This window comes from Haliaeetus albicilla, chromosome 27 (assembly GCF_947461875.1).
Source record: "Haliaeetus albicilla chromosome 27, bHalAlb1.1, whole genome shotgun sequence".
NCBI classification, from domain to species: domain Eukaryota; kingdom Metazoa; phylum Chordata; class Aves; order Accipitriformes; family Accipitridae; genus Haliaeetus; species Haliaeetus albicilla.
The window spans coordinates 16,389,767-16,417,232 of NC_091509.1; the positions used below are offsets into that span (position 1 = coordinate 16,389,767).

General features: G+C 52.8%; 1 protein-coding gene across 2 annotated transcripts in view; it reads left to right on the plus strand.

Moving 5' to 3' along the window:
* FLT4 (fms related receptor tyrosine kinase 4) overlaps positions 1-27,466 on the plus strand; it is a 60,540-nt gene that overhangs the window by 20,434 nt on the left and 12,640 nt on the right. For both annotated transcript variants that reach the window (XM_069773214.1, XM_069773215.1), the window contains exons 2-18: positions 2,076-2,172; positions 8,353-8,627; positions 12,897-13,006; positions 13,885-14,047; positions 14,289-14,428; positions 15,151-15,319; positions 16,118-16,235; positions 16,873-17,024; positions 17,756-17,918; positions 19,732-19,876; positions 22,469-22,577; positions 23,627-23,986; positions 24,236-24,382; positions 25,045-25,176; positions 25,462-25,568; positions 25,848-25,983; positions 26,793-26,897. In XM_069773214.1, coding sequence (XP_069629315.1) covers positions 2,076-2,172; positions 8,353-8,627; positions 12,897-13,006; positions 13,885-14,047; positions 14,289-14,428; positions 15,151-15,319; positions 16,118-16,235; positions 16,873-17,024; positions 17,756-17,918; positions 19,732-19,876; positions 22,469-22,577; positions 23,627-23,986; positions 24,236-24,382; positions 25,045-25,176; positions 25,462-25,568; positions 25,848-25,983; positions 26,793-26,897 — 2,628 coding nt within the window. The remainder of the gene's footprint in view (positions 1-2,075; positions 2,173-8,352; positions 8,628-12,896; positions 13,007-13,884; positions 14,048-14,288; positions 14,429-15,150; positions 15,320-16,117; positions 16,236-16,872; positions 17,025-17,755; positions 17,919-19,731; positions 19,877-22,468; positions 22,578-23,626; positions 23,987-24,235; positions 24,383-25,044; positions 25,177-25,461; positions 25,569-25,847; positions 25,984-26,792; positions 26,898-27,466) is intronic.

Consider the following 27,466-nt stretch of genomic DNA (forward strand, 5'->3'; position numbering starts at 1 on the left):
GTGTCCGGCATTAATAGGAAACGCAGCTTAGCAGACAGATTCCTCCTGCCCCCCCCTCCCCCCCTGGCCTTTTTTTAATAAACCTTGTTACATTTTTGAAGGGGATTTTACCAAAAAATGCGGTCATTTATTTTCACAGCCCCAGGGCACATTTTTTGTGTGTGACATCTGACGTCTCCTCCCTCAGTGAAGGGGAAGTTGGAGGCACGAGGCAGGGTGTCCCTCCATGGGGGCCAAGGGCCACCCAGCCCCAGGGCCCGCGGTGACGCCGAGCCGACCCGAACGACGAACGATGGCTGCTGTTGTTGTTGTTTGTTGAGAGAGGGGTGTCTGTAGGACGGGCCATGGGGGAGCGGGACCCCTGAGCAGGTGGAGGTGGGGCCGGGGCGGTTGACGCTGCCTCACACGGGCAAGGGAAGAGGAGGCGGGAGATGGCGGGGGGAGATGGCCGGTGCCCCGCCGTTGCCATGGGGGCAGCTGCGGGGACACCACCTCGGAGCCGTGCGCAGGCGGGAAGGAAATGGAGAACAATCGGGGAGAACAAGGGCCGGCAGCCCTAGCCTGGCCGTGCTGGCGGTTGCCGCTCGGCACGTCCTTCCACCCGCCATGTTCCCCTCAGCAGCCTCTCCCGGTGGCGGGCGGACCCTGGGCACCCCCTGGCTCCTCACGCCGCAACCTCAGAGGCCTTGCGTCAGAGGGGCTGGCGGCCATTTGGTGTCTCCTGGGGCAGGTTTCCCCCATAGAGGAACATTATCACATGGCTCTGCCACAGGGCTTCCAAGGGCCACGGTCCCTTAGCCATGGTTTTTGGAGGAGAGGCATCATACGGCATTCCTGCTGCTTGTGAAACCCATGGAAAACACCATGTCCTTGAGACTTGTCCCTCCCCTGCCAGATCTCTCCGATACATGGGTTTGAATGTTATGAGGAAGGAGACAGACATGCATGGAACGCCATTGCAAAAACCTTGCGTTTTCTTTATAAAATTGAACTAGCAACATATTTTTGCATTCTTTTTCTTCCTTAGCATTTAGCATCTACCTGAGTCACAGCTTCACATTTCGCAACTTTTTTTTTTTTTCCTTCTATTTCTGGTTAGTTTGCTTGTTTGTTTTTGCAGTCACTGAGACTTTTCTTTTGAATTATCTCACATCTCCAGAAGCTGGAGTTTTATGATAAAGATCAGAAGTAATGACAGTCAGCAAACACCGTGCTAATGAAAAAACAACGGGTATGTCTCTGAGGTTAACCGGTTACTTCGAGATGTTTTGTCCATAAGGAGCTCGCTTAGGGTGTGTGTCTGGCACGCCAGAGATGCAAGCACATGAGAAGTGGGACTCTCCCAGATGAAAGCTGGGAGAAATGCGTGATAATGTTTAACTGCCCGTCCTTGAGCCTGGATAAATTTCATTCCTGGAATGCCTGTCCCAGCTGTGGTGCAGGGAAGGGGGCTGCTGTAAATCCCCAAAGGTTTGGTCCTGTTCAGGTGACTGCCTGCACCTGAGAGTGCCCGGCAGGAGAAAGGCATTCAGTGAATGCCTGCTGGCTCCTAAGAGCATCTCTGTACAAACACAAGAGTTTTGCATTTGTAGTATCTGGGCAGCCCTGATTTGTCCCTCTGATTATAGAAAACTACATGTGTATAGAAGAATCTCCTGCCAGACTCCTTCCAGTTTAGCAGATAAGATCACTTCAGAGCCCTAGTCCAAGTAAGCTCAATCTCAGTCACCTAGTGAGGAATGGCCCACACCTGGATTCCCTGATTTCTGGTCTTCCATTCTTTTTCTGGCCTTCATCTATGCTAGTCTGCCTGTCTGAGCCAGGGGCTGTCTGGCCCCAGTCCTAGAGCTGTTGCTGAAGAGCGGCTCCCTGGAGCCAGGAGGGCTGCAAATGAACCACTTGTGTCCCAGTGAGCCAGCATTAAACTATCTTGTAGGAGCAAACTCCTGTGAGATGTTTCCTTCAGGAGGCTTTGCCCCTCTCTGGGCTGGTGATGCCAAGTTAGCTGCTGCCCACAGCAGTGGGTTCAGACTAGCAGATGTCTGCATCATCCCCTCTCTCCTTTCTCTCCACAGATCTGGTGAGCAGCTATTCTATGACCCCCCCTACTCTTAGCATCACTGAGGAGGAACACGTCATCAGCGCCAAGGATACGCTGACCATCACCTGCAGGTAAGGCGCAAGCAAGCGTGGCTCTGCTTAGACTGCTCTTACTTCATAAGTGCTGGAGGACCAGGCAAGGAGAGCCCACAAGGGACACCTGGGCTGCAATACACCTGCAAATTAGCACGGCTGACTAGAAAGCTTCCACATTCACCAAGTATAAATTCATCTAATAATTGAAAAAGAAGCTGAAGATGTCTCAGAGGAGATGGTGATAACCTCTGCTGTAGTCTTGCAGGCAGAAGGAAGATAGAGAAACATTTATGTGATCTAATAGCTTCCTTGTAAGCTCTTTAGGGAAATTGGCCTTCCTAACTCTCCTTGTCTTTCTCTGACGTTCCTTATTCTCACCTCATCAGGGGCTGCTAGGGTTGTAGTTCTGGTTTCTAAATCTGGCAGGTCATTTTGGGGGATGTTGAGAAATATCCATGGGAGAAGGCAAGGCTCCACTTACTGGTGGCTGTGAGAGGCTTCCAGCTTTTCTAGGAAGCTGGGATTTAATGCTCTGCCTTATACACATGGGAGTGAAGACAAGCCCTGGCCAGGCCAGGTGAGTAAATCTGTGAGAGGAGCTGGAGAATCTGTGGTCATTTTGGAGACTGTGGCTCTGAGAAGGTGATGTGCCTGAACTGATTTATCCCACGCTGGGACAGTTGGCTGTATGTTTTCAGCACTACCCCCTATCTTGGAAAGAAAAAACAAGTGGGAGAATTGACCAAGGTCAATTTTCCTGACAAAGCTGGAGTTTCCCTTGAGCAGCTGAAAGCAGATCCACGCTGGGGATCTGAATGCTAGGGCCCAATGGGGATATAAATTCAGCGTGGGCCTCAAATGGGTGTTTCTCAGTGTTATATATAACCATGGAGCAATTACTGCAAACACTTGGCTGGCATTGTGTTCATGTCTTGTCACAAACATATTTAACTTTTCCTGGAACAGATGGCATTGCTTTACTTTGTGAATCAGTTCATAGCCAGGGGAGAGAGATAGAGGAAAGGTTGTTGATGGCCATACTGAACTGATTTCACTCGGTCTGGGAAGCTAAGCAGTTGTGGGCTTGTTCATATGGTGACCTGAGGAGCCATGGTGTGTGCTAGGTTATAGGAAATGTGTGAGTTGGAGGACTGTGGTCAGCCATATAGCTGCTGGGGGGGGGGCGCATAGAGGAGGAGGAGGGAATCTGGGGACTCCAGTGCTCTGCTGTGGTAATTCTCTCCACAGAGGGATGTGGGAGCTGATACTCTCTGTTAAAACCTTGGAAGAGGGGAGATTCAGTAAGATTATTCTGAATGACCTTATAATCAGGCCAGACCCTTTCTCAGCAGTGGCCCAGGGAGGGACACAGAAAGTGGTTTCAAGACCGTGTTGCTTGCAGATTGAGCCAAGGCTAAAGAACATACTGAAGTTAGAGGTGTGGTTAAAGAAAGTGTCTTCTGCAGTCAAGCATGAACGTACCTGCTGAGCACTATGAAGCGGAAAGCCTTTCTTTTTGGGTAACCCTCCTAGACTGCAGACAAGGTTGCCCTTTCCTTGTGCACTTATTAGGTATCGATTAATATGAAGGAAAATCACATGAAGTGGAAAAAAAGAAAATCTTATTTTCAGTGCAGATTCTGCATGGCCTGCCCTTGCAGGGAGCATCATACAAGCTACAGTCTCTCCAGGTGGCAGCAAGCTCCCTGTTTCCTGCCGCAGTGCCAAAGCTCATCTTTCAGGCTCACTAGGGCGGCATCCATACAGCATGCTGGCATGGACACAGCTGAGATAAGGAACATCCCTACCCTTGGCTCCCAGGTGTTGTGCAGGACTGAACTGGCCAGCCGAAGAGCAGCAGGGCCATCTGCAAACAGTACTAAAACCCATGAACCCTCTGCCCATGTTGCTCCCTGGCTGCCCCCTGCCTCTGCAAGCTGCAGTCCCAGATGTGCTCCTCAGGGGCTGTGCAGTGTCCTTCGCACCATCCATAGGTAGATAAGACTCGGCATCTCCTGCATAGCTCAGAAGTTCCCCTTCTCGCTCTGAGCTCTCAAGCCTGTGTTTGTCTAATGTCTTGAGGAAAAGATTTTGACTGTGGGACACTATTACTTCGTTTGAATGAAAAGTAAATCTTTCCTGGTCCCTGGATCTCTAATTACACCCAGCTGCTTCTCCAACCTCTCCTCCGGACCATGGCCCACCCTGGGAAGACCTGGCTTGTGTTAATGGGAGCTGAAGGGAAAAACATGCAGACCACCAAGAGAACAGGCAAAGGAGAGGGTGGTGGGGCAGGGTAGGGCAGAAACAAATACGAAATCAAATCCAGGATCCAGGGATTTCCTGCTGAGCATCGTGCTGGAGGTGGCTTCAGTTTGACCCTGGTCTTCCCTTGAGAACAATGTCCTCTGGCTGCTCTTCGAGCTGCCCTGGAGCCAGGAGTACGGGCCTGCTTGAAGCAGTGCTGCAGCAGAAAGTTGAGCTCAAAACCCCCCACGTGAGACTCCCTGGAGACCTTTCAAGCTTCACCCACTGAGCGTGAGAGTCCCACAGCCAACTGTACTCTCAGGCTCCCTTGCAGCGTCCTGGATCTCACACAGCCGCAGCTCTGCAGCCCCCATCCTGCTCCGCAGCCTGCCTAGCCTCACTGGTGACCAGAGTCCTGCCAGGCCATGGGATAAGTGACGCCTCCGGAGCTGGGCATGCTTAACAGACACCCAAAGACAGAGCACACCTGCAAGGAGCTACCAGGTGCTGGAGCTCTGCTTTTGCAAATGGCATCACACACAGGCACGTTCCCTTGTCACCCAGCACAATGCACCCTTGAGAGGTCCAGATAGCAGAGGACCAGTGTAGGAGCATTCCCCAAAATACAGATCATGCCAGGGCTGGCAGAGAGCCCCAGTGATGTTTTGATCTAAGCATGTGGCAGAGCAGGGCAAAGGGGCTGATGCCCATATGGACAGTGCATCTTTTATTAGCTCCCAGCCCAAGAAGGAAGGAAAGAATATTGTGAATCTCTGCATTCATGCCCTTGGCAGCCTGAGCTGGGGGAAAGTGGAGAGCTTGTACTGTTCCGGCTCATGAATATTGGAGCAGAGCCCACAGGAGCCGGCTGCACAACAGCAGAAACCTCCGGAGGGATCGACTTGGCCCTGGCTGTGCCGTCCCATCCCACAGATCCTGGGCACTCGGGTAGAGAGGGAGCATCACTCAGCCGTGGTATTTAGAAAAAGAAGGGCAAGGTTGTCCTTTGCTGCCCAGTGACTTGTTAATAGAGCTGACTTGCAGATGCTTGCAGATGCACAAACCCTACTCTGGCAGAGAGGCAGTATTTGACCCCGGAGCCCTCTTGGCTCCTGTGGAGGAAATGAGTGCTGTGGCAGGGCTGAAGGAGCCTGAGGATAAGGCAATGCCCCACCATGACTGCTCCGGACACACAACACCTGCTGCTCTTTCCTACACGTGGGTGACTGCTGTGAACATCCTCTGTGGTGCTGAGGAGGGATCTGTCTTATCCCAGCTAAGCCACAAAGTCACAGCCAGCTTTGCCCATCACACCACGCTTGGGAGCTTCAAAGAGGATTGAAGCAAAGTGGTGCCAATTGCAACGTCTCCCTTGAAGAGCATCTGTCCTGAAAAGATTTAGGAAAACAGCTGTGGAGAAGCCTACAGTGCATCTGTTTCCAGCTGGCATCAGCAGGCTTCATCGCCCAGAGGCACATTATCACAGCTGAAAGAAAACAACTTGGGAACAAATCTTTGAAGGTGACAGATAAGAGGGAGGGAACCATCCAAAATTGCTGCCTGGACCTTTCCCCAAATGCAGAGGGTAGATTCAGAAATAAATCCAAGTGAGCCTGGCTTGCCCTCATCCGTGCCTTCTTCTGGTCCTCTTAACACACCAGCAATGCTAACTTGGACTCACACAAATGCCTACACCTTCTGTGTCCCCACTGAATCTGGCTGAGCAGCACATGATGCAAGGAATGCCTTAGTTTAGAGTTGCCCGCAGGCTGGTCAGCAGGTCTGTTTGTACTGGCCCATCCGTGTTTATATAAATAAGTGTCATTCAGCTACTGCTAGCCTTGATGGTTAATAAAACAAGTGGATCTGATAATGCGTGAAAATCCCAGTGGGTAAACAAACAGAAAGCGGAAACACTGGAGACTTGTACAATTACTCTGCTCCACGTGGAGCGCCAAAAACGCCTGAGCAAATGCAAAGGGCTTTGGGGCTCCTTTGCGCAGTCAGGGTCTGAAGCTCTCGGTTCTGGGTTGAGAGCGGGGCCATCCCCATGGTCTGTGCCCAGTGCAGCGGGCCCATGGGCACAGCAGCAATGGGCATGGCAGAGGCCACTGAGTGTTACTGGTTTGGTGATCAGATTTACTGATAATTTCCCTGTGTGTGCATAGGATGGGAAAAACTCAAAATTCATGAGTCTTATTTTTATTGAAGCGTTTGTAAGACTCTGATACTTTGGAAAAGCCTGCCTGTGATTCATGGACAGAAGCCACTGGAGCAGGACTTCCAGTCTTGCCTCAGGCACTGATGGCATTTTTAGGGAATGCAGAAGTTTAAGCTGGGTCAGAGGGGCTGCGTGGCTGTCCCCAAGGGCACGTCACTGCCTCCAGAGCCTTGTGCCTGGTGACCCAGGGAGAGTGCAGCCCACTGTCTCTGAACTCATCCGTGGTGAGCCGGGCAGCGGGAGCTGGAAGAGAGCAAAGTCTGCAGGAAGATAAATCAGCTTCTGAAGACAAACACAAAGGGGCATGTCTTTCCCCCATGCTTGGACAGAAATCCTGTCCTCATTGCATCTGAGCCATTGTGCCCTCCGATGGCACCTTATCTCGCTTCCTCCTTGCTGTCCCTTGCTGTCTGGATCCAGCTATTGGTGACGGTCACAGTCTGGCTGCGCTTAAAAGCATCTGTCTGCAGAGCTGCTCTGGCAGGGTCCTGGCAGAGGAGCTGCATGTGCCAACATGCCTATTCCAAACTTGCATAATAGATGAACCCAGTTTCCCCTAATAGAGCAAATGGTGCTGGCAAAAGGCCATTTTTACCCCCACAGCTGTCTCTTGTGATGTCTTCTTTTTTCCCATTTCTTTTTTTTTGCACATTCTTAAGTGACTTTCAGCTACACTGGCAAACTTTCAAGTGGGGACTAGGCCTTCCTCTGAAAGGAGCTCTGATTTTGCAGAAGGAAACTTCCAGCATGGAATAAAAGCTTGTTTTGTTTGTAGTAAACAAGTGCAGTTATAGCAAGCTATGGTGGCGCGCATGAGTGTGTACATGTGCATATGGAAACCTCCTGCTCTGGAGATCCTCAGCTATATATAAATACACACATGCATGTTATGTCTGGGGTTTCTTGTAGTTCCTGGACCTTTCCGTTTGTCTTTGGGCCACTGGTGAACAGGCTCTGCAGTCATGCCATTGGAGAGGTGTCTGTAGCTCAGCGACTCTGCAGAGGTGGGAAGGGGCAGCAGCCCCAGGCCAGCTGGGGGAGCGTGCTGAGGGGTTGAAGGGGCTGCAGGGTGCTGTGCAGAGCAAGGGAACCCCCTCACAGCAGCAGGGAGGGAAACAGCTGGCAGCTGGACAGAAGGCAGTCAGCTGAGCCTCCTCTTGTTTTCTCCTTGCTGTCTTTTATCCCTGACTCCCTCCTGCTTTTCTCTTTCTCATTTTCTTTCCAGTCTGCTCTCCTTCCCTCATTTTTCTTCCCACTCCATTCATCACACCATGAGCCCCAGCCAGCAGCTACACTGAGCCAAGAGAACTCATCACATCCGTGTGTTTTCTTAATAGCTCTGGACCCTCTGGACCCTTTTAATAATGAGAGGGAATAGAGAATAAATGGAGCCTTTCCCTTAGGGCCCTATGTGGCTCCCTGTCCTGGCATCAATACCAGTAAGACAAAGTCATGAGAAGGGGGAGACCTGCTTGTGAGTGGGCTGATATCTTACAGCTTAGCATGGCCAAAGATGTGGCCTGGGGAAGGGGACGAGCCTCTGCTTGCCCGGCGATTAGTGAAGCTGCTTGCCATTTCTTCACACCTGTTTTTTCTCCTTGGAGGATGGCCATTCATCCATGCTGCAGCCTGAGAGTGGTGGCTGGCTGGGCCCTGTGCAGATGTGTGCAGTCACACAGGGCAGTTAAATCCCCACCACATTCACTCTGCTCAGCTCAAAGCTAACTCTCCTCTTTGCCCATGTCTAGAGGCCAGCACCCCTTGGAGTGGTCGTGGCCTGGGGGCAAGGTGGACCCTGCCGGGAAGGAGAAGGAGACCGAGTTGGTGGCCTCAGCAGCCCCCAGCAGCGGCCGGGCAATCCGAGAAGAAGACTGCGAGGGGACTGGCACGAAGCCTTATTGCAAAGTCCTGGTACTGACAGAGACCCAGGCAAATGACACAGGTTACTACCGCTGCTACTACAAGTACATTGATGCCAAAATTGAGGGCACCACAGCAGTCAGCACCTACGTGTTTGTAAGAGGTAAGAGCCATTCGGCGGTGTGCACCTTCAGGCTGGGGGAGCTCAGGGGCAGCCTATGCACCAGCATAATATCAGAAAGATTAAAAACCCGATGTGCCTCCCAGCCTCCCAGGGCAGAGTGTGGGTGCCGCAGGCTCAGGGAGGGGGCCAAGGGCTGGCTCCCTGCACTTTGAGGGAACCAATATCCGTCCATTTCTGGGGGATGGCGGCAGTGCCTAGGATTCAATTACGTCCTCGCCCGGGGACATCGCCCCAGCCAGGCTGGAATGCAGGAATTTAAGGAGTGAGAACCGGGCCTCAGAGACACTCCACCGCTAAAAAAAGCACAAGAGTTAGCTTCTGAGCAGCTGGGGGCTCTCCGAGATGCTAGTGGCTAGGGATGATAATGTTCCATAAAGCTGAGACAGAGAGGGAGAGGAGGAGTGGTACAAACCCGCCATGTGCAGCCTCCTCCTTTCCCTGGGCTTGATGGCCCTGGAGCTGCTCCACGGTGGCAGACCCAGATGCTCCTCTCCACACTGCGCAGGGGCTGCCTGTGCAGGCAGGGTTATGAGATGTGTTTTGGAGGAGGAGGGCTGTCCACCAGGCTTGGAGCTGGAACCTCAGCTCAGCAAGTGGCTGTGGGGCCAATACTCAGCTTCTTCATGCCCCAGGGGCTCCTCCTCCGCTGTCTCCCCCACTGCTTGCAGTACACTCCAGCAAGATAAACGAGCACTGTCCCCTGGAAACAGTTGGCTGAGCTATTTCTCTTTCCGCCCCCATTTATTAGTTGGTGCAGTTGTCATAAGCCAGGCAGGTCATGACATACAAGATGCATTTTTCAGAAGTCCCAGAGCAAAGCGAAATTTGCCTCTGCAGCTATGCAGAGAAAAATGCAGGGGCAAATCAGGAAAGCTGGGCAGCTGCTGGAGAGGAACTGAGGTCTGTTTGGGCAATTGCTTCCTCACAGGCTCTGCTGACCATCCTAGAACAGGACAGAGGTTCCCTAGATCCCAGACATGTTGCAAGGGGACACCTGTGAGTTGGACAGAGGTGTTCAGATACTCTAGAGTGTTGTGTCAGGATGGAGGCAGAGAGCTTCTTACACACGCTGAAAATAAGTACAACCTAACAAGCTTACATGCAGGTAGCGCTTTTGCGAGAGCCTGATTTTAATTGTGATCCAGCAAATGCCACTTTGCCCCCTCGTCCACCTTCTATCACCTCCAGCCTCATCTGAAGCTCAGTAATGGCTCTCCTGTTCACCAGAGAGCAGCAAGTGTGCACGTGCAGTGTAGCTTAGGGGCAATAAATCCCACACTGTCAGGGCCCATGGGACTCACAGTACCTGTGGACAGCGTGTGTGCAACAGATCCAGCCAACACCTCGCAGCATTGCTGTGCACATGACTACGCGGCAACTAGTCATGTTCATACTCATTCTGATCAGGCTGTGCCCTGTTATGGCTATCAAGCATCCTGGAAACCTCAGAATCTGCCTTTTCAGACAGGACAGGCTTTCAGGCAGAGAAGGGACATGTCAGGAAAACCCAGGCATACAGTAACCGCAGCCATTGCAGAACATCCAGATAAAGCCCTGCCTGTTCCTGCTGAACTGGGCTGCAATGTGAAACTGTCCCTGGAGAGCTTGGAAGGGCTGATGTAAGTGTTGGGGATGTTTGGAGACAGCATGATCAGACCACAGGTTTATCCATCAACCTCATTTCTCCTGTTAAGAGCTTGGTGGAATTGCCAGGAACAAAATATCTGTGCTTGGCTGGAAAAATGGGTTCTTCCATATTTTACCTGCAGCTCAGTTCTCAAACGAACTCTCCACCCATCTGTCTCATTTCCCATGTGTCTGGTTAGGTGTGTATTTTATTACTGCTACAGATAGCACTGTAAACACACAGAATGCCTCATCAGGGTAGAATAGGATATGTACAGCCCCCATCTCATAAAGCTAAGCATATATTAATGAAGAAGATGCTAAATTATTCCCATCCGACCCATTAAGACAGCCTTATAGAAAATATGTGATGTGGTCAGAGAGGGGAGTTAGTGCATGAATCACAAGCTCATTGGCAGCAGGACCAGCCCAGTAAATCAGTTAGTTCTTGGCTGCCATCTGAGCTTGGAGGAGACCTCATAGTCTCTCACCTCTGGGAGTTGTGCGCCTCCTCCCTCTCACGTGCCGAGAGCTCGGGAGAAGAATGAGGAACATGTTGACACTCGGAAACAAATCTGTGATTTCAGAAGACAGCAATCCTGTGGCAGCACAAAACCCCAGGAAATAAAGATAAGAATTCTCTGCGCAATCCATATTTTCATAAGAGCTGACCAACATCTTTCCTATGCATGGCTTGTTTCACCTAAGCTGTAGAAAAAAGTGCTTCACACAGAGTAGGTCTTTGCAGCATGACTATCACTGAAGCAACAGCTTTATAGATCAAGAATTAAAGGAATTCCCTTGTGCACTTAACAGTGGGAGCACTGGGTTGGACTGTGTTAGGCCAAATGTGATTTGAACAGCAGGATCCCCAGATGGGGATCATTAATAAATTAATCTCTGACTTGTCATTTTAGATGGGCAGCTTTAGGGGCTGGGTAGCAGAGGGAAAGACTCTCAGGTTGGACAAACAGACATCCTCATGCTACGGTCCCTTGAAATCAATGGTTTAGCTGCAATCTGGGTGAATAAAGAGTAACTTTTAAGGCCACTGGGATCATTTGGTCTGATTCCAGCATACCAGAAGCCATAAAATCTCCCCTAGTGGATCCCTGGGGCAGCCCCACATCTCCCAGATGGGGAACCACCACCTCCTTATGGAGACCCCTTCAACCAGGGGACAATGTCCATGAACAAAACCAATCATGACCACATGCTGGGTGGATGTTTCCAGAGACATGACTTTTACAGAGGAAAGATGCTGGCAACACCAGGCTTCGGAGATACTGGGGACCAGTCCCTCTTCAGAGCATCCTGTGAGGCATGCGTCCCTGTGGAAATGAGCAGGCAGGGGCTGATACTACAGAAGAAATCATCTGTCAGTGAGGCACTGCCAGAGGACACCAAGCAGCCTCGCAATTTGTTGTCTTTTCCAATTTTGTCTTTATCCCATTTAGTAAGCCTAGGTGGTTGTTGATTCTATGCCCTGTTTGGGAGAGTCCAAAGAGTAGAAAAACCCTCAAACCAAAAGCGCTGCCAAGCAGACAGGTGAGCAGGTGCCTCAGCAGCAGCTGGCATGAGGCACTGCAAGATAAACCTCGGCCTTCCTACCTTCTGGCCAGCCATGGCTTGGGATACAAGTGTATTTTGCATCTTGGTCTCACCAGCTCTTTCCAGTCTATCTGAGAAAGAGCTAGAAATGGGGTCCATGCTGCCCTGTTAGCTTGCCGTCTCTTTGGAATCAGGTTGGTCTTTGCGCTCTGTGTCTGCATGGTGCCTGGCACAATGGGTCAGGGCCACGACACATCTCCTTTATATGCTGCCATCAACTCTTTCCACCGTGGAGCCCTGCTTGGGCTTTTCTCATTTGACACAGGTGACGCACTGAGCAGGATGGGGCAGCCCCTTCTGCAGACACTCTGCTTCTTGGTACTAGCTCCGCATGGAGTGTAATGTCCCTGGCCTTGCTAAGTCATTTCACTGATTAATTTTGGGTGGTTTTGTTCTTCCTGTCAATATTTGTGCTTGCAGCAGTTGGGAGGCAGTAGGGTGGCAGCCCTGGAAAGCTCAGCTCATCTGTTTATCTGCTGGCTGGGATAGCTGCAGGATGACATCTGCATACCATTCCACTGCAGATCACTTCCTCGTCCTGGAAGGTCTCGCTGCCTGCCCCTGCACCAGGGCAGCACAGCCGCGCACTGTCCCTGCCATGGGGCCACGCACAGTCACCAGCTGGGCAGGCACTGAGCCCAGGACGAGACCTGCCGGTTTCACAAAGGGTCAAATCCAGGCAGAGACCTTGAGGGGGCCAGGAAAGGGGAGGTCATTTCCAGCACTGCCCAAGTGTCACACAAGTGCCACTCCACCGGTACAGTGTTTGGTGTGGAGGAGGCAGCTGGCACAGGTACTCGCCTTGGCTGCTCCCTTTGCATCCCCAAGCTCCAGGTGTCTCCTCTGACTGTCACACGTTGCAGATAGGGCTGTCCAGCTCAACACCACTCCCTCTGGCAAGCTCATGCTGTGTTAAAGAAAGGCAGAAAGCCTCCTTTTCCTCTGGTTGGTCCCTCTTCCCAGTTCTTTTCTTGCCTCTGTTCAGTTGTTCTTCTCATATCTCTTCTTCAGATTTTGAACAGCCATTTATCAACAAGCCAGAGACCCTCCTCATCAGCAAGAAGAACACTTGGGTACCATGCCTCGTGTCCATCCCAGATCTTAACGTCACACTGACCTCGGTGAGAGCTCGGCCAGTGGGAGACTCTGGACCGAGATGTATTGCGTTTGTTCTGCATTTGTAATTGCCTGAGTGGAAGCAGGACAGGCACTGCCAGGAATGGAAAATGCATGGGATACATTTTCCATGGAAAGTACAAGCCACTGGCTTCCTTGTTTTATTTGCTGGTTGAAGCTGTGCTGTCCAGTTCCCTTGGGCAGACCCCACGGGTTTCCTGCCAAACTTGCTTCTCTTCCCTGGAGCTCTATGAAACAAAACAAGACTGTTTTAATCCCGTTTCCCCACAGCATCCCCTGTCTGCTGTGGTCTCTGTGATCTACAAACCCTCTAGGTGGTCAGCATCCCCACAAGGGAGGAGACTGCAGCCCTGGGGCTGATGATTAAAAACAACTCTGTTATCAGTTTGCTTGTGCCTTTTTTTTTCTTTTTTTTTTTTTTTTTCACAATGTAAATACATCCTTCCAGGATGAGTGTTACTATTGTACAAAGGCCTCCAGGGACATACTGGGGGCCAGGGGCCTTTCCCCTGCCCGGGAAGGACACTATCCAAGGTCAGCACTCATCCCAGTGGAGCTGATGTTTGGGACATCAGCATCAGTTTCCTTAGCTATCACTAGAAGTTTCCATTCCTGGAAGTCTCTGGCCCACTCTTCAGATGGAGACACTCGTGGTGCAGGATACGGCTGCTCAGGGTATAGGGGAGGCCACGATTCCTAGATGACAAACCCTCGGGTGGAGAGGGCAGGAGGCCAGCACAGCATGATGCTGCATTGCTTCTTCCCACAAAAGGAATGTGTTAGCCAGCGTAAAGCCTGGAAGGGGTGGGGTGGGAATGTTGTTCCCCTCTTATTTCAGTTGGCAAAATGTTGATTTTTCCAGCAAAATTCCGTCATCCACCCTGATGGGAAAAGCACTTTCTGGGACAACAAGAAGGGGGTGCAGGTACCCACACACTTGATCAGAGACTTCTTGTTTGTCCAGTGTGAGACTGTCATCGACAAGAAGGTCTTCAAATCGGATTTCTTCATCATCCATATAGCAGGTGAATATTTGGGAAGGTGCAGGGTGGCAGTCTGGATGACTCTGAAGTCCATCAGTGTGGCTCATGGGGCTACTATGGTCCTCGCTGGCTACAGAGTCTTCATGGTGCATATATCTCCTCTGCTGTGTGCCAGAGATACACCGAGCAGCAGGAGGTCATATCCAAGTCTCCTCTAACTGCATAGTCTGAGTCAAAGAGTTAATAGATCAGAAATGTCTTTTTGTTGCCTCTTCTGCATCAGGGAGCAAGCTGTATGACATCCAGCTGTATCCCAAGAAAGCCATGGAGCTGCTGGTGGGAGAGAAGCTGGTCTTGAACTGCACAGTGTGGGCCGAGTTCAACTCTGGCGTCCGCTTCCAGTGGACTTACCCTGGCAAACAGGTACCAGCAAACAGAGCGGCTCCCCATGCACTGAACCACTTCACTCTGAGTCATCCCCTCCTGCCCCTTCATTGTTCCTCTTCACATCATTGGCAGGGCTCTGCTTCATGATCCTGACCATGCTGTGCCCTGGACATCTTGGTCAGAGTGCTTTCCCATTTTTCTGTCCTGCAGCAGAAAGCAGAGAGCGGGAAGACCCCTTTTCCTGTCAGAAAGCACCCTCCCTGCCGAGGTGTTATTGCTCTGGGGCTCTCCTGCGCAAACACTGGCTTCACTTCTACCACTGCAAATCCAGAGCAAACAGAATTGGCTTAGAAGGAGCTATTCTAGCCACACAGCCCTGGTTACTAAGAGTCCACAAGGGCATCCCATCCCTTCCCTGCTGTGTTTTCCCCATGTTGTAGCCCCTGGCTCTTGTGTGAACAGTGACACAGGGGAATCCCCTGAGGGCATCACTCTCTTCACATATTATAGGGCTCCTAGCCTGGTTTTTGGGCTGCAGATCAGAGCAAAACATGTGCTAAACTCTGACCCCAGCCTCAGGTGATCAGTCAGGCAGGGCTTGTTGCCTTTCCATCCCTGAGAATGGCAGTCGGTGGTGGAGATGGCTGTCCAGGGAGAGGCAAGCACTGGGCAGCAAGAAGCACAGAGATGAGGAGCCAGTCTGCACAGCCCCATCCCACTGATGTCTTTCATCCCCTTCTCTCTGTTGTCTCCCGCAGACACAGCGGGCAGTGATGGAGCCTGAGCGCCGGTCCCTACAGACACACACAGAGCTCTCCAGTATCCTGACCCTCCACAACGTCAGCCAGCAGGACCTGGGCAAGTACACGTGCACTGCCACCAACGGCGCCCAGATGCTGGAGGAGAGCACCGATGTCATCGTTCATGGTACGGTGCCTTCCACTCCCTCGCAGAGCCACAGCCGGAGCTGAGGTGCAAGCAGAGCAATCCCCAGACTGCTTCGGCAGTGTTTGGCTCAAGGCTCAGTGGAGGGGCTCCTGCACCTCCATCCCACTCTGTTTAGTGAGACCCAGCCTTCCTCCAGTCCCTCAGCCCTTCTGCACCCCAGCACCACACTGGGAGCACGATCACATGTGGCAAGGTGCCAAGATGACGAGAGAGAGATGCAAACACCAAATTGGCCCAAATGCCAGTGTGATGGCAGGACACACAGGTCCCACGGCCCTGTGGCAGAGGCAGCACCCTTGTGGCATGGCTGGCCTGGGAGGCACCCAGCTGCGGGTGCACAACGCACCATTGGCACTGGGCGGCTGTCTCCTGACAGCAGGAAGCCACGAGGCAGCACAGCCTCCCGACACCCCCAATGGCTCTCAGCGGCGAGGCAGAGACAGCTCTTCAGCTGCCAGAGTCGCAGCACTGTGCTGGCCTGCCCAGCCCTGCCTGGCACCCACTCCCTCCCTCCATTTCTGCTCCAGGGAGGGGACCCTGCTGGAAACAGGGATGTGGAAGAGGAGCTGGGGGTCATATGGGCAGACGAGACAATAGTGGATTTTGGTTATTTTGACTTCATCATTGCAGAGAAGTAGTTATTTTCAACTGCACTGCCACAACACCCCGCCTGTCCTTGGTTCTTGCTGTCAGGCCCTGTGGAGAGCAGCAGAGCTTGGTGACAGCCTGTTTCTTTGTGCTCTCCTCTCCTCCATGCTCACCTTTTTTTTCTTGCAGAAAAGCCCTTCATCAATGTGGAGTGGAGGAAGGGCCCGGTGATAGAAGCCACTGCAGGAGACGAAGCCGTGAAGCTGCCAGTGAAAGTCGTGGCTTACCCCCCACCAGACTTCCAGTGGTAACGCACCTTTCTTAGCCTGAGCCACCTTCTCCTCTCCTCCTTCCCTCTGCCAAGTAGGGAAGCCTAGCCTGGACTCCTTTCTAGGTCCCTCTGGGTCCAAGATTGTCCTACATGTCACTTTTTTCCACCCATGGGGGTCATTTTTCCCACCTGCCCTCGCTCTCAGCTGCACAGCTTGGGACGGGAGGAGTTAAGGTCTGGGGGATAAGCAGCAAAGGTCCTGGCCTGGCTTGGCAGCTCTGCACTGTCTGGAGGGGCCAAGTGGAGCTCCCACAGGAGCTGCCCCTCTCATCCCCCTACAGCGCGGATCATGGCTGCCCAGAGGAGCAAGAGAGTGGGCCAGGTTGTGCACCGCATTGTGCTGCACTTCTGCCAGAGCTGGCTGGGAGCTGGGAGCTTTGCACCTGCATACTGCTCAGGGTGGAGCTACGACATCCCCAACCCTGCACACATCCATACGAGACCATGCACAGACCCATAACTCTGGGAAAGCCCAGGGGTCTCTCCAGAGAGGTCTCCAGTGCTAGCAAGGGGTGCCCTGACTGCACTCTAGTGGAGACCAGCAAACCCCTGCCCAGCTTGCCAGTGGGACATTTCCTCCCCATGGCTGCATTTTCTCTCTGCCTCCCCGCAGGTACAAGGACGGGAAGCTAATTCCCAAGCAATCTCAATCTTCAATGCAGATCAAGGATGTGTCGGAGCAGCACGCTGGGACATACACTCTGGTTCTGCGGAACAGGCTGGCGGGGCTGGAGAAGCACATCAGCCTCCAGTTGATCGTCAATGGTAAGGGAGGAGGCCAGGGCTGGGGCTGGGGGGAGAGCGCTAAGCCCATGAGACCAAGTCCCCATTGCTGTCCTAAAGCAGTTGGTATCAATATCATCTCCTCCCCCATTGCTGAGGGATGCTCTGGTTACAGCGAGGCTGGTTCCCTGTGGCCTGGGCAACACGGCACAGTTTTCTTCCTGGCTCCATCATTCTGGGCAGGATGTGTCCTTGTTCAGGGGCCGTTTCCCAGCTGCAGTTGGAGATGCTGCTGAGGGTGACCCTGACAGATGCGAACTTGAGTGCAGGGCGGCTGCAACACACATGGAGCCTGGAGCTGAAGCAGTTCCTCTGGGTTTGAAGCTCCCAACGAGTTTTCCCCTGGCAGAAGCTGGTCCCTGTTGTGCAGGAACCAGGTGCCAGCACAAAAAGTGCTGGAAGGGCAACTGCTGCTTGGAGATTTGTCTCCAGCAGGCTCTGTAGCCTTGTGCTGGGGGCTGCTAGACAGCGCTTTGAGCCCTGCAGCATCCAGACATCACACTCAGCAGAGGAAGGAGAAATTACGTCACTTGAATCTGCCTAAGTATAGCCTGCTCTGTCTTGCAGGCCTGAGCTCTCCAGGAGCTGCCCTGAGAGCCATAGTGCTTTAGTGCCCAGTCTCTCTCTAGATGGGCCTGGGGAGGGCTGTGCCTGGCCTGGGGATGCAGCAGCTGAGCCTGCGGCCACTTACACTGTCACTCTGATCCTTGCAGTTCCTCCACGCATCCATGAGAAGGAAGCTTCTTCCCCAAGCATCTACTCCCGGAGGAGCCCCCAGGCCCTCACCTGCACAGTCTATGGCATCCCAGCGCCGGAGATGATCCAATGGCAGTGGAGGCCATGGATGCCCTGTCGGATGTTCTCCCGACGCAGCCTGTAAGTGCCATTTCTTCCACCACCTGTATCTTACTGGGCCACCAGCATGACATTACGGGCTATTTGGGCACTGTAGCTGCATCCCAGATCCTGTTTCACTTTTGTTCTCTCAGCCATAACATTGCAAGAAGAGGACAGCACCTCCTGATAGCTCAGAGCACCATACTCACACTCACCCTGTAAAGAGGCAGAGTGGAGCCCACCGGAGACACTTGTGCTCCACGTGGGAGTTTTGCCCAGCCTGACTGGCCCCAGACACCAAGCACTTCCACAGCTTCCCCTGCATCCTTGGTCATCTGCATCTGGCAGGGGATGCCCAGCCACACCTCACAGCACCTGCAATAAAACCACTGACACTGTGCTAATGGGGAAACTGAGGCAGATTGCAGGAGCGATTGTCACAGCCCCTTGGTGAGACACTGAGACAGTAGCTGGGGCTCACCCCATTCCTGCCCTAAGGTCCCTGTGTTTTTTTGGTCTTTTGTCTTCTGCTGGGTAATGATGGAAGCAGAGGGGAGCAGAGCTGCTGTGTGCAGGAAAGAGTTGCTGAATCTGGGGGAAGCACCGGATCTCTGCCAGCTGCTGGGGTGGTTTGCCTGGAGGGTGTTTGTGCAGGCAGCGCCAACAGGTAGGCAGGAAGGGTGCATGTCCACTGCCTGCGCCCTGGGAAGCTGGGGCAGCACCAGGCAGGGCTGCAGTGGCATTTTTTAGCAACAGCCTCACAGGAAGAAGGAAAAGGGATGCTGGGGAGTTGTAGCCAGAGCAGTCAGGGTGGAGGACATCAGGGTGCCTGGAGGAAGCCAGGTCCCGCAGCCCTGTGCAGGCTGTTGCCAAGCCAGGGACACCAGAAAGCTCTCCATTGCATGCAAGTGCACTGTGGCCCTGTCAGGAAGCAGAAGCCCATGAATTATAAGCACTGTCTCCCAAGGCCACCATATTTCTGCCTAGCATAGCTCCAGAGGATGCAGGAGGCTTCTTTTGAGCTTCCTGTTGTTTACAGAGTTTGCTGACGTGCTCGCCCCACTGAGCGCTCTGCCCCGCGCTGCCAGCACGCACCCTTGCCACTGCTTTTGGGTGCTCAGCTCCCCCCTGCTTCCCTGTCACTGTAAGCCCTCTCCCTCTGGACCTCCCACCCTGGATTTTGGGCAGATCCTCCCATCTCCCTGTCCCACCTGCATTTCAGAAGCAGCCTGCAAGTTGCAGCATCCTGGGTCCCTGACAAATTAGGGCTCTTCTGCCCCTTTGCCTGCCTTTGCCCCAAAAAGGTGCTACCATGCCCCTGTGAGATACCAGCAGCATCTCTACTTGGGATGTTTCTCTCCTGATTTTTGTTGAATCAGGGGCAGCAGGTGCACCCTTGGGTAGCGCACCCTCAGATGCTGCACCCTCTGTTCTCCAGGCCAGCACCCAGCCAGACTGTGACATCCCTGACTCACAGTCCCAGCAGGGGTTTAAGGCCTTGTTGCTCAGCAAAGTGGCATCAAGAACTGCCCCAGACACACGTGAATGGATTTCACTCCAGCCTTTCTCCACCCCTAGCAGAGAAGGATGAAACCACAGGCCTGAGAGTGAAGATGCTGCCTGGGACACCAGTATCCATCCCCTGCCTCAATTTTCATATCTATAGATAATGTTTTCCTCACTAGTGATTGCAGAGCACCCTTATAAAGCACATTAAAACTATGTAACCAAGAGACCCAGGAAATTTTGCAGTCAGAGGACAGGGGCATCAGTTCTCAGACACAAAGCTATTTTTGCTGCCTTTCTCCATCTCTCTTCTCTTTCTCCTGCTCCTCCCTGGCTGCCGGATTAGCAATAGCAGGCACCGGGCAGCAAGGCGGCATCAGCGGGACCGGATGCCTGAATGCAAGGACTGGAAAGATGTGTCGCAGCAGGATGCGGTGAACCCCATCGAGAGCATTGACACCTGGGTGGAGTTCGTGGAGGGGCGGAACAAGGTGAGGCTGTAGCCCCAAGCCTGTCCTAGAGTGGGGAGCTGGAGGCAGGCACCCTCGGATGGGTCCTTTGTGATCAGCCAGCAAAAGTGGCCTGGAAATAAGCGTGGCAGAGCCAGGTTTGGGGAGGGCTTCACACCTCTGCTTCTAAAGTAAATCATCAGTAGCTGTTCTCAGCCTTGGAGCTCCGCAGTACCAGGCAGCCCCAGGGCGAGGGAGAGCTGTCATCTTTGAGAAATTACCCTGCGTGCAGAGAGGCTCCTGCTGGGGCTGACTGCGCAGGAGGGTTTACACTGGTTGCTGTTGAATGCAGGGCACCCAGCTAGGGAGGGCATGGGAGACGTTTGCTGTGGGGGCTCCTGTGGCCACTTCTGAGTACTCTTGCATGAGCTGCTCTGGGAGACCCAAACCCTGCAGAGCAGCCTGAGCAGCTGGTAAAGGACAGCAGGAGTCACAGACTGACCAGGAAATCTCTGGCCTCAGGAACGTGCATGCGTGTGGTGGGACATTTCATGCAGCTGTCCCCATCCCGGTGGGGCGAGATGTTGGCGTCCATCTGCTGCATGTTTGTGAGTGAGAGCACGTGTGCCCCACAGAGCCCACTTCTCCATCACAATGTTTCCTCTCTGGAAGGAATGTCTCTCCCTCATTGCAGCATGTGACCTGCAAACACCCGACACTGCTTGCTGCCTGTTTCTTTCTGTCTCTCTGGTAGCTGCAAGTGTCAGGTCTGCACCATGACGGGATTCCTGTTCCTGCTGGTGTCGGGCACCAGCCGCTCGCAGAGGGATGCAGAACAAACAAATGGGCCCCTGTTTCCGAAAGTCACTTCCTGTTTTCCTACACACCTCCAAAGGCACTTCCCGTCCCCTGGCCTGGCCGGGAGTTCATTGCTCTGCCAGAAGGGTGGCAGGGGCAGATGCTGCTCCTCCCAGAGCAGCTGAAAGGAGAGGCAGGGATTGGTGTCCCTTGGGGAGACAAGCAGGAGTGATGGGAGCTCCTGGGTGAGAAGCCCTTGTGTCCCTCTCTAGATGTGACTCTTGTCTTGGTCCCTTTTGATCTTTCCCTTTTTTCCCTATTCTCTTCCTCCTATTCCTGAGCTTTCTTTCTCATTCCATCTATTTGGTTGTAACTGTCCTGGAGGTCCAGCTTAGGTTGTGCAGCCCAGGGACATGCAAGAGCTCTGGGAGAAGACAGTTCTTCCACTTGCAGTGGGATGCTATGTCCTTAAATCTGCTTTCTCTCCCTCTCCTTCTCCTTTCTGCCTGTCTTGTCTTACCATCCTCTTCTGTTTTTTATTCTGTCCGGAAAGGCCAGCCATGCACTGCAGACAGCAGAATGATGTCAAATCCAGAAACACCAACTCAAACATAACAATGCAGATTAGAAGGAAAATCCCCAAGAAACAGGAAAAGCAGCACACAGAAGTGCCAGCAACAGGGTCACTTCAGCTATATTGAATAACCCCAAGAAACGGAAACGGCAATGCACAAAAGTACTAGTAATAAGGTCACTTCAGCTGTATTGACTACGCTGAATGAATTACTATTTCTTCTGACTAACACAAACTAATACATTGCCACTTAGAGCGGAAATGTTTCTCAAAGTCTATGGGATGAATAGTAAAGGCAAAGTAGTTTCCCTGTAGGAAGGCAATTTTTTTGCATTTTAAACATTGTCTCATTAGAGGGATTTTTGCATGTGATTATCTTGTCATTTAAACTAGGAGGGTGGAGAAACCCGCTCTTCAAACTGCAGATCTCCTCTAAGGGGAGTGCTTGTAACACTTTTGGCATCTCACATGTGTGCAGTGTGAGCTGGGAGGAGGAGAGCAGCCTTACTCCCCAGCTGCCTTTCCTGGTTTATTTGGAGGCAGCATCTCCTGGGTCTGTGCTCCCAGGACAGCAGCCTGGCTGTTTGCCCAATCTTGGTCATGTCTTGCTGGAAGGAGTGAGGTGGAGGAAGCTTTTTAGGACCATGTCTATGTACACTTGGAATTTAAAGGGAGAAGATGACAGCTCTTCCTGAACTGGTGAGAGCTGGGATGCTTTCACAGGCTTGATTTCCCCTTATGGATAAAAGGAGTGCTTGCAGGTCTGTAAGTACCTGTAAACTTCACTGAACTCTGTGGGACACTAAACAGTCACTTCATTGTAGAGGGCTCAGAGAATCAAAGCCTTGGTGTCCTTTCCTTTTCTCCCCGCTGTTACAAAGCCTGGCAGGAGCTTAGCCATCCCTTCAGCCCTGCATCATGTTCATGCCCCCTTGCTGGGCACAGGCCTGCACCGTGGTGACCCGAGGGGCTTAGCAAGAAATTTGCTTCCACGGAGAGGCATCTATGCTGGCTGCGCTTCGTGAAAAGGAGCAGAGATCAGGAATAAAAACATGTTGCTGTTGCTAGAGCCAGCAGATGAGGCTTGAAATACACAAAGGGCTATTGAATAAGGGACTATTTTTGCATAACCCTTTCCCAGGTACAGCTGCTGCCTGGAGCCAGGCTTGCTGTGTGCTTTGCTGTCTGCCAGAGAGCAGCACCGATCCTACTTCTCTTCCCTCTTGCTCTTCCTAACTCCTCATGCTCTCTTCCCCCATCAGACAGTCAGCAAACTGGCCATCCAGGAGGCCAACGTCTCAGTCATGTACAAGTGTATCGCCTCTAATAAAGTGGGTCGAGACGAGCGGCTGATCTACTTCTACGTGACCAGTGAGTACTGCGGACATCCCCTCCACCTGCATCAGCCAAGCTCTCTGCTTGAAATAGGCAGGTCCCTAGAACTGCCGGGTCCTGTCATTCACAATACCTTAAAACAGTGACTGGAAAGCCAGCGGGAAAGCAGGGCTACCCCAGAGCTCTGCTGAGTGGCAAAAGCCTGGAGCACTGGCAGCAGATAGCGCAGGCAGAGTTTGGCAGGCAGATCTGGGGATGAGCCGGCGCTGGCTGTGCCTAGATCCTGGAGCAGCCCTGGCAGGTCCTGGGGCTGGGGAGGTCCTGCTGGCTCAGGCCCAGGCAGCTCCCTGGGCTGGGGATGTGCCTGGTCCAAGAGCATCCTCTAGTGGCACTGCCCGAGCCGCTCCCAGGCAGGGTCCTGCTGGCCCGAGCCCCCCGACGGGGTCCCCACGGGATTTTGGTGCTGGGAGGAAGCTGAGAGCCCAGCAATGTGGGCTGGAGTCTTGGCTCATATGGGGCTTCATAAGTTTCTTGCCAGCGGTACTCCGTGCTGGCAGGAGTCTGTCCCTGCCTGCTGGGGACAGGGAGCCTGGCAAGGGCACAGCACAGGCTTATCTTCATGCCTCTCTGGACAGATCCCAGAAGTCTGGGCTCATGGGTAGTACCTGTGCTGTCAGAGCCACCAGCTTTTGTGGAGGCAGATGAACCTCTGCAATCGCTGCTCCAGTAACGCTCTGCATGTGCAGTTGTCCAGCCTGGCTGTGTAACTGCTTGCACTTGTAAAAGCAGGCGTGTGTGCAATCCAGAATGCTGCAGCTGAGCTGAGAGCAGTAACAGCCTAATTCAGACCTCCTAGACTTGTTTCACCTGTGACCCCATCTTAATTTGACCCTGGGACTTCAGCATATCCCTTAGCACTTGCTGGGCTTAAGCTGTTGGTTGCTAGCAGTTTGCATGTCACAGTTCTGCTCTAGATTGGCTGAGGACAGTGGGGTCTCAGAGAGCTGAGCCCATGGAGACAATTTCATTGTGTCTGGCAGCTCAGCCATGAAAACTCATTCACATGTTCATTTCCTTCCTGAAAGCCATTCCAGATGGGTTCGAGATTGAGTCCCAGCCCTCAGAAGAGCCCATAGAGGGGCAGGACCTACAGCTGAGCTGCAATGCAGATAACTACACTTACGAGAACCTGCAGTGGTATCGGCTGAACCTCTCAAAGCTCCACGATGAGGAGGGCAACCCTCTTGTGCTGGACTGCAAGAATGTCCACCACTATGCCACCAAGATGCAGGGGGAGCTGCGCTTCCAGCCTGATTCCAACGATGCGACCTTGCTGCTCACCATCCCCAACATCTCCCTGGGCGAGGAGGGAGACTACGTGTGTGAGGTGCAGAACAGGAAGACCCGGGAGAAGCACTGCCACAAGAAATACATCTCTGTGCAGGGTGAGGGTCCACAGGGCAGGCGGGAGTGACAGAGGAGAGCTGGTGCTCTTACTGCCATCAGCTTCCCATTCCATCCCCAGGGGAAGCCACGCAAGCAAGCTAAACTCAAGGTGGCAAAGGCAGGGCACCTGGGTTCTCAAGACACCCTTCAGCAGGGGTCAGAGACCCAAAGGCCCCCAGGAACACAGATATTCTTTTGATCAATCAGTTTCCCGTTTTCCCCTCCTCCTCTTTGTGCTGCTCCTCCAGCCCTTGAGATCCCCCGCCTCAAGCAGAACCTGACAGACATTTGGGTGAACATCAGCGACTCCATAGAGATGCGCTGTAAGGTGGACGGCAACCACGTTCCTGAAATCAGCTGGTACAAAGACGAGAAACTGGTGGAAGAAGTGTCAGGTACAGTGGGCTGGGGGTGAATCAGAGGTAGGGCATCATGTCCGGTAGCTGGAGAGCTGAACACTGCTGAGTTCTGGGAGTTGCTGTGCCCAGGTAAAGGCACCCATTCTCTGAATTGGCTGAACTCTGGTTTTAATCATGTTCTATCCCAGTTTGATGCAGTCTTACTGGCCAAGTCTATGCCCTAGGCCCTGGCTCAGCACTGTCTGTGCATATGCGTATTCAGCTGGAGAGCAGAGAGAGATAAATCATTCATCTTCTTACTCTCAGCCCAGTGCCTGGCATCTTTGCTCAGGCAGGGACCAGCCCAGACCCCATGGAAGGAACATGGAAAGGATCCAGGCACATTGCAGAGGGAAAGGAACAGGTCCTGGAGCTGAAGCAGAGCTTGACACACCAGCTGGACTGCTTAGGCACCATTCCCATCCAGCATTGTCTGCAGGGGTTTCGTCCCCTCCATACACTGCCTGGGGAAGGCCCCTCCAGGGTATTTCTGGGGCCTGATGGCCCCAGAAGAGAGCCTCGACCAGCTGGTGCAATTTCATTCTGCCATCTAAAATGAACCAGCCAAGAAATAGGAGCCTTATTTCAAGCCTGAATGAGTCCAGTATACTAATCCCCCCTTCCTGTGAGTGACCACCACAACCCTCTGTGCTTTACAGGGATTGACCTGGCAGACTTCAACCAGAGGCTGAGCATTCAAAGGGTGAGGGAGGAGGATGCTGGGCTCTACCTGTGCAGCGTCTGCAATGCTAAGGGCTGTGTGAACTCCTCGGCCAGCGTTTCTGTGGAAGGTACCAGCAGCCACGACACCCCTGGGGATGAAGGGGTGGAGTAGGAGTGTGGCCAAGGTCCCATGCCTCTTCCCTGTGACACCAGGCAGCAGGAGGCAGTGAAAGCCCCTAGGCCTTGCTGGTGGCATTGTGCTCTCACAGGAGGATCTGTAGTTCAGAGCATGTTTAGCTCAGGCAAACACACCTCCCCTGTCTCCCCACATCCTGAAGCAGGCCACAAGAGATGGCTGAGCTGGGGCACGGAATGGGAATCTCTGAAGCTACGGTTTCCCTCCTGCCCCACAGGCTCTGATGACAGGACCAATGTGGAGATTGTCATCCTGATTGGGACTGGGGTTATTGCTGTTTTCTTCTGGATCCTCCTTATCCTCATCTTCTGTAACATCAAAAGGGTAAGTGACTGTCTCTGTCCCAGGGAAGGGGAGGTGGCGTAGCGGAGCTTGGGGCAACACCATTGCTGTGATGTGGGGCTGTATGACAGCATCTGCTAAAAGGAGGTCATTGAGTGATGTTTCAAGCGCTCTCACTACCAAGGACAGGGTGCATAAGGGCTGTGGTAAAGGAGGTGACAGGGAATGGCCTTTGCCAGGGGGAAGCAGGTCCCCTCTGGGAGTCAGCACCCAGTGTAGGGAGGGCATCTCCTCACCCTTTGTGTTGACTGATTCCTGCAGCCTGCCCACGCTGACATCAAGACGGGCTACCTCTCCATCATCATGGACCCTGGTGAGGTGCCCTTGGAGGAGCAGTGCGAGTACCTGCCCTATGATTCCAGCAAGTGGGAGTTCCCACGAGACCGCCTGCGCCTAGGTGAGCCAGGCTCCCTCCCTGCCACTGCACACTGCAGCCGGGGCTTCCCACCAGCCCTTCAAACTCACCCTCCAGGTTTCTTACACACTTCTATGTATTTAATGCCTTCACTCTGCCTCAGGATTCCCATCTTCTTCCCCAGACTGTCCCTAAAGCCCAGCTGTGCCTGGGAAATCTCTTTGGGTCTGACTATGGACAGGTCTGAGCCAACTGTAAGCCCAGACTCTCCCAGTGTACCCACATAGGCATCACCGAGACTGGAAGATCTCTGGGCATGCTTTAAAGCACATCCCCATATTCTCCAAGCAGCAATCTGGACAGAACAGCCCGGTCCACAGCAGGTACCCCAAGTTCAGGAGCAAGACTGCATCCATTATCCTCCTTATGCTGAGACACCCACCTGCAGTCTCTTCCCTCTGTCTCTGAGAGTTAAAAGGGCTGCAGACTACCTTTGAGGCACAGAGCAGTGACATTACCCCTGGCTGGTCTGCTGCGAGGTGTCACATTTACCTTTCCCACATGCCTTGCTCGAGGGCAACAAACAGCTCCTCACTTCTGCAGGGCCATTTCCTTCCTCTGCTTTGTCCATGCCAGCTCTGTCTCAGTTCCTCCCACCATCCTTTCTCTTATTCTCACCGACAGAGCAAGCAGCCACCTGGGAAGGGCACATGTTCCACTCCTTCCTTTTCCTTTATGATGTTTTTTCTTTCTTCTTCCCATGGTTTCCTGTTGGGTTTTTTGTTTTTTTCATTCCATTCTGCCTGTGCTGCACCTGCCTTCCTTCACACTGCCTCTCTCCTTGCCCATAGGTAAAGTTCTGGGTCACGGTGCCTTTGGGAAGGTGGTGGAAGCATCAGCGTTTGGAATTAATAAAAGTAACAGCTGTGAGACTGTAGCAGTCAAAATGCTGAAAGGTATGTGGACAGTGAAGCAGAATATGCAGTCTGTGTGCACAGCAAAGAATGAGGCATCTGCCAGGGAATGTCCACCCTGTAAATGCCTGTCTTTTACATAAGGCATTTGTTAAGGCCCTGGAAAATGTTTTCTCTCCCACAAGCACTCCTGGTTGCTTCTGCTTGAGCCAGCCCTGAACTAGGGGAGAGGAGCTGGAGCCAGCCTTTTAATTTATGGCTTCTTGGCCTCAGCACAGTTGATCCTCTTGGCCTCCCCTCGTGGATGCTTTAGCCCATTCAGCTGCACTGGGAGGCAAGTGGCAGAGCAGACAGCAGGAACTTGGGGAACTCAGCTTTCAAGGAAATTCAGCTGTCTGCAAATGCAAAGAATGAAAACTGTCTCAAAGGATGAACAAGAATCCAGAGCCCCTCTTTGGCAGGTCACTCAAGGAAATGTTGCTCCCAATTGCCTTCTTCCAAATGTGCCTGTATTTTGTGTTTGTGGGCCAGGTTCAGAGCTGGGTAAGGAAGTAAGTTGCAGCTCTTACCCAGCTCTGAGGGCTAGATTGGCTTTGCACCCAAAGCCTGGT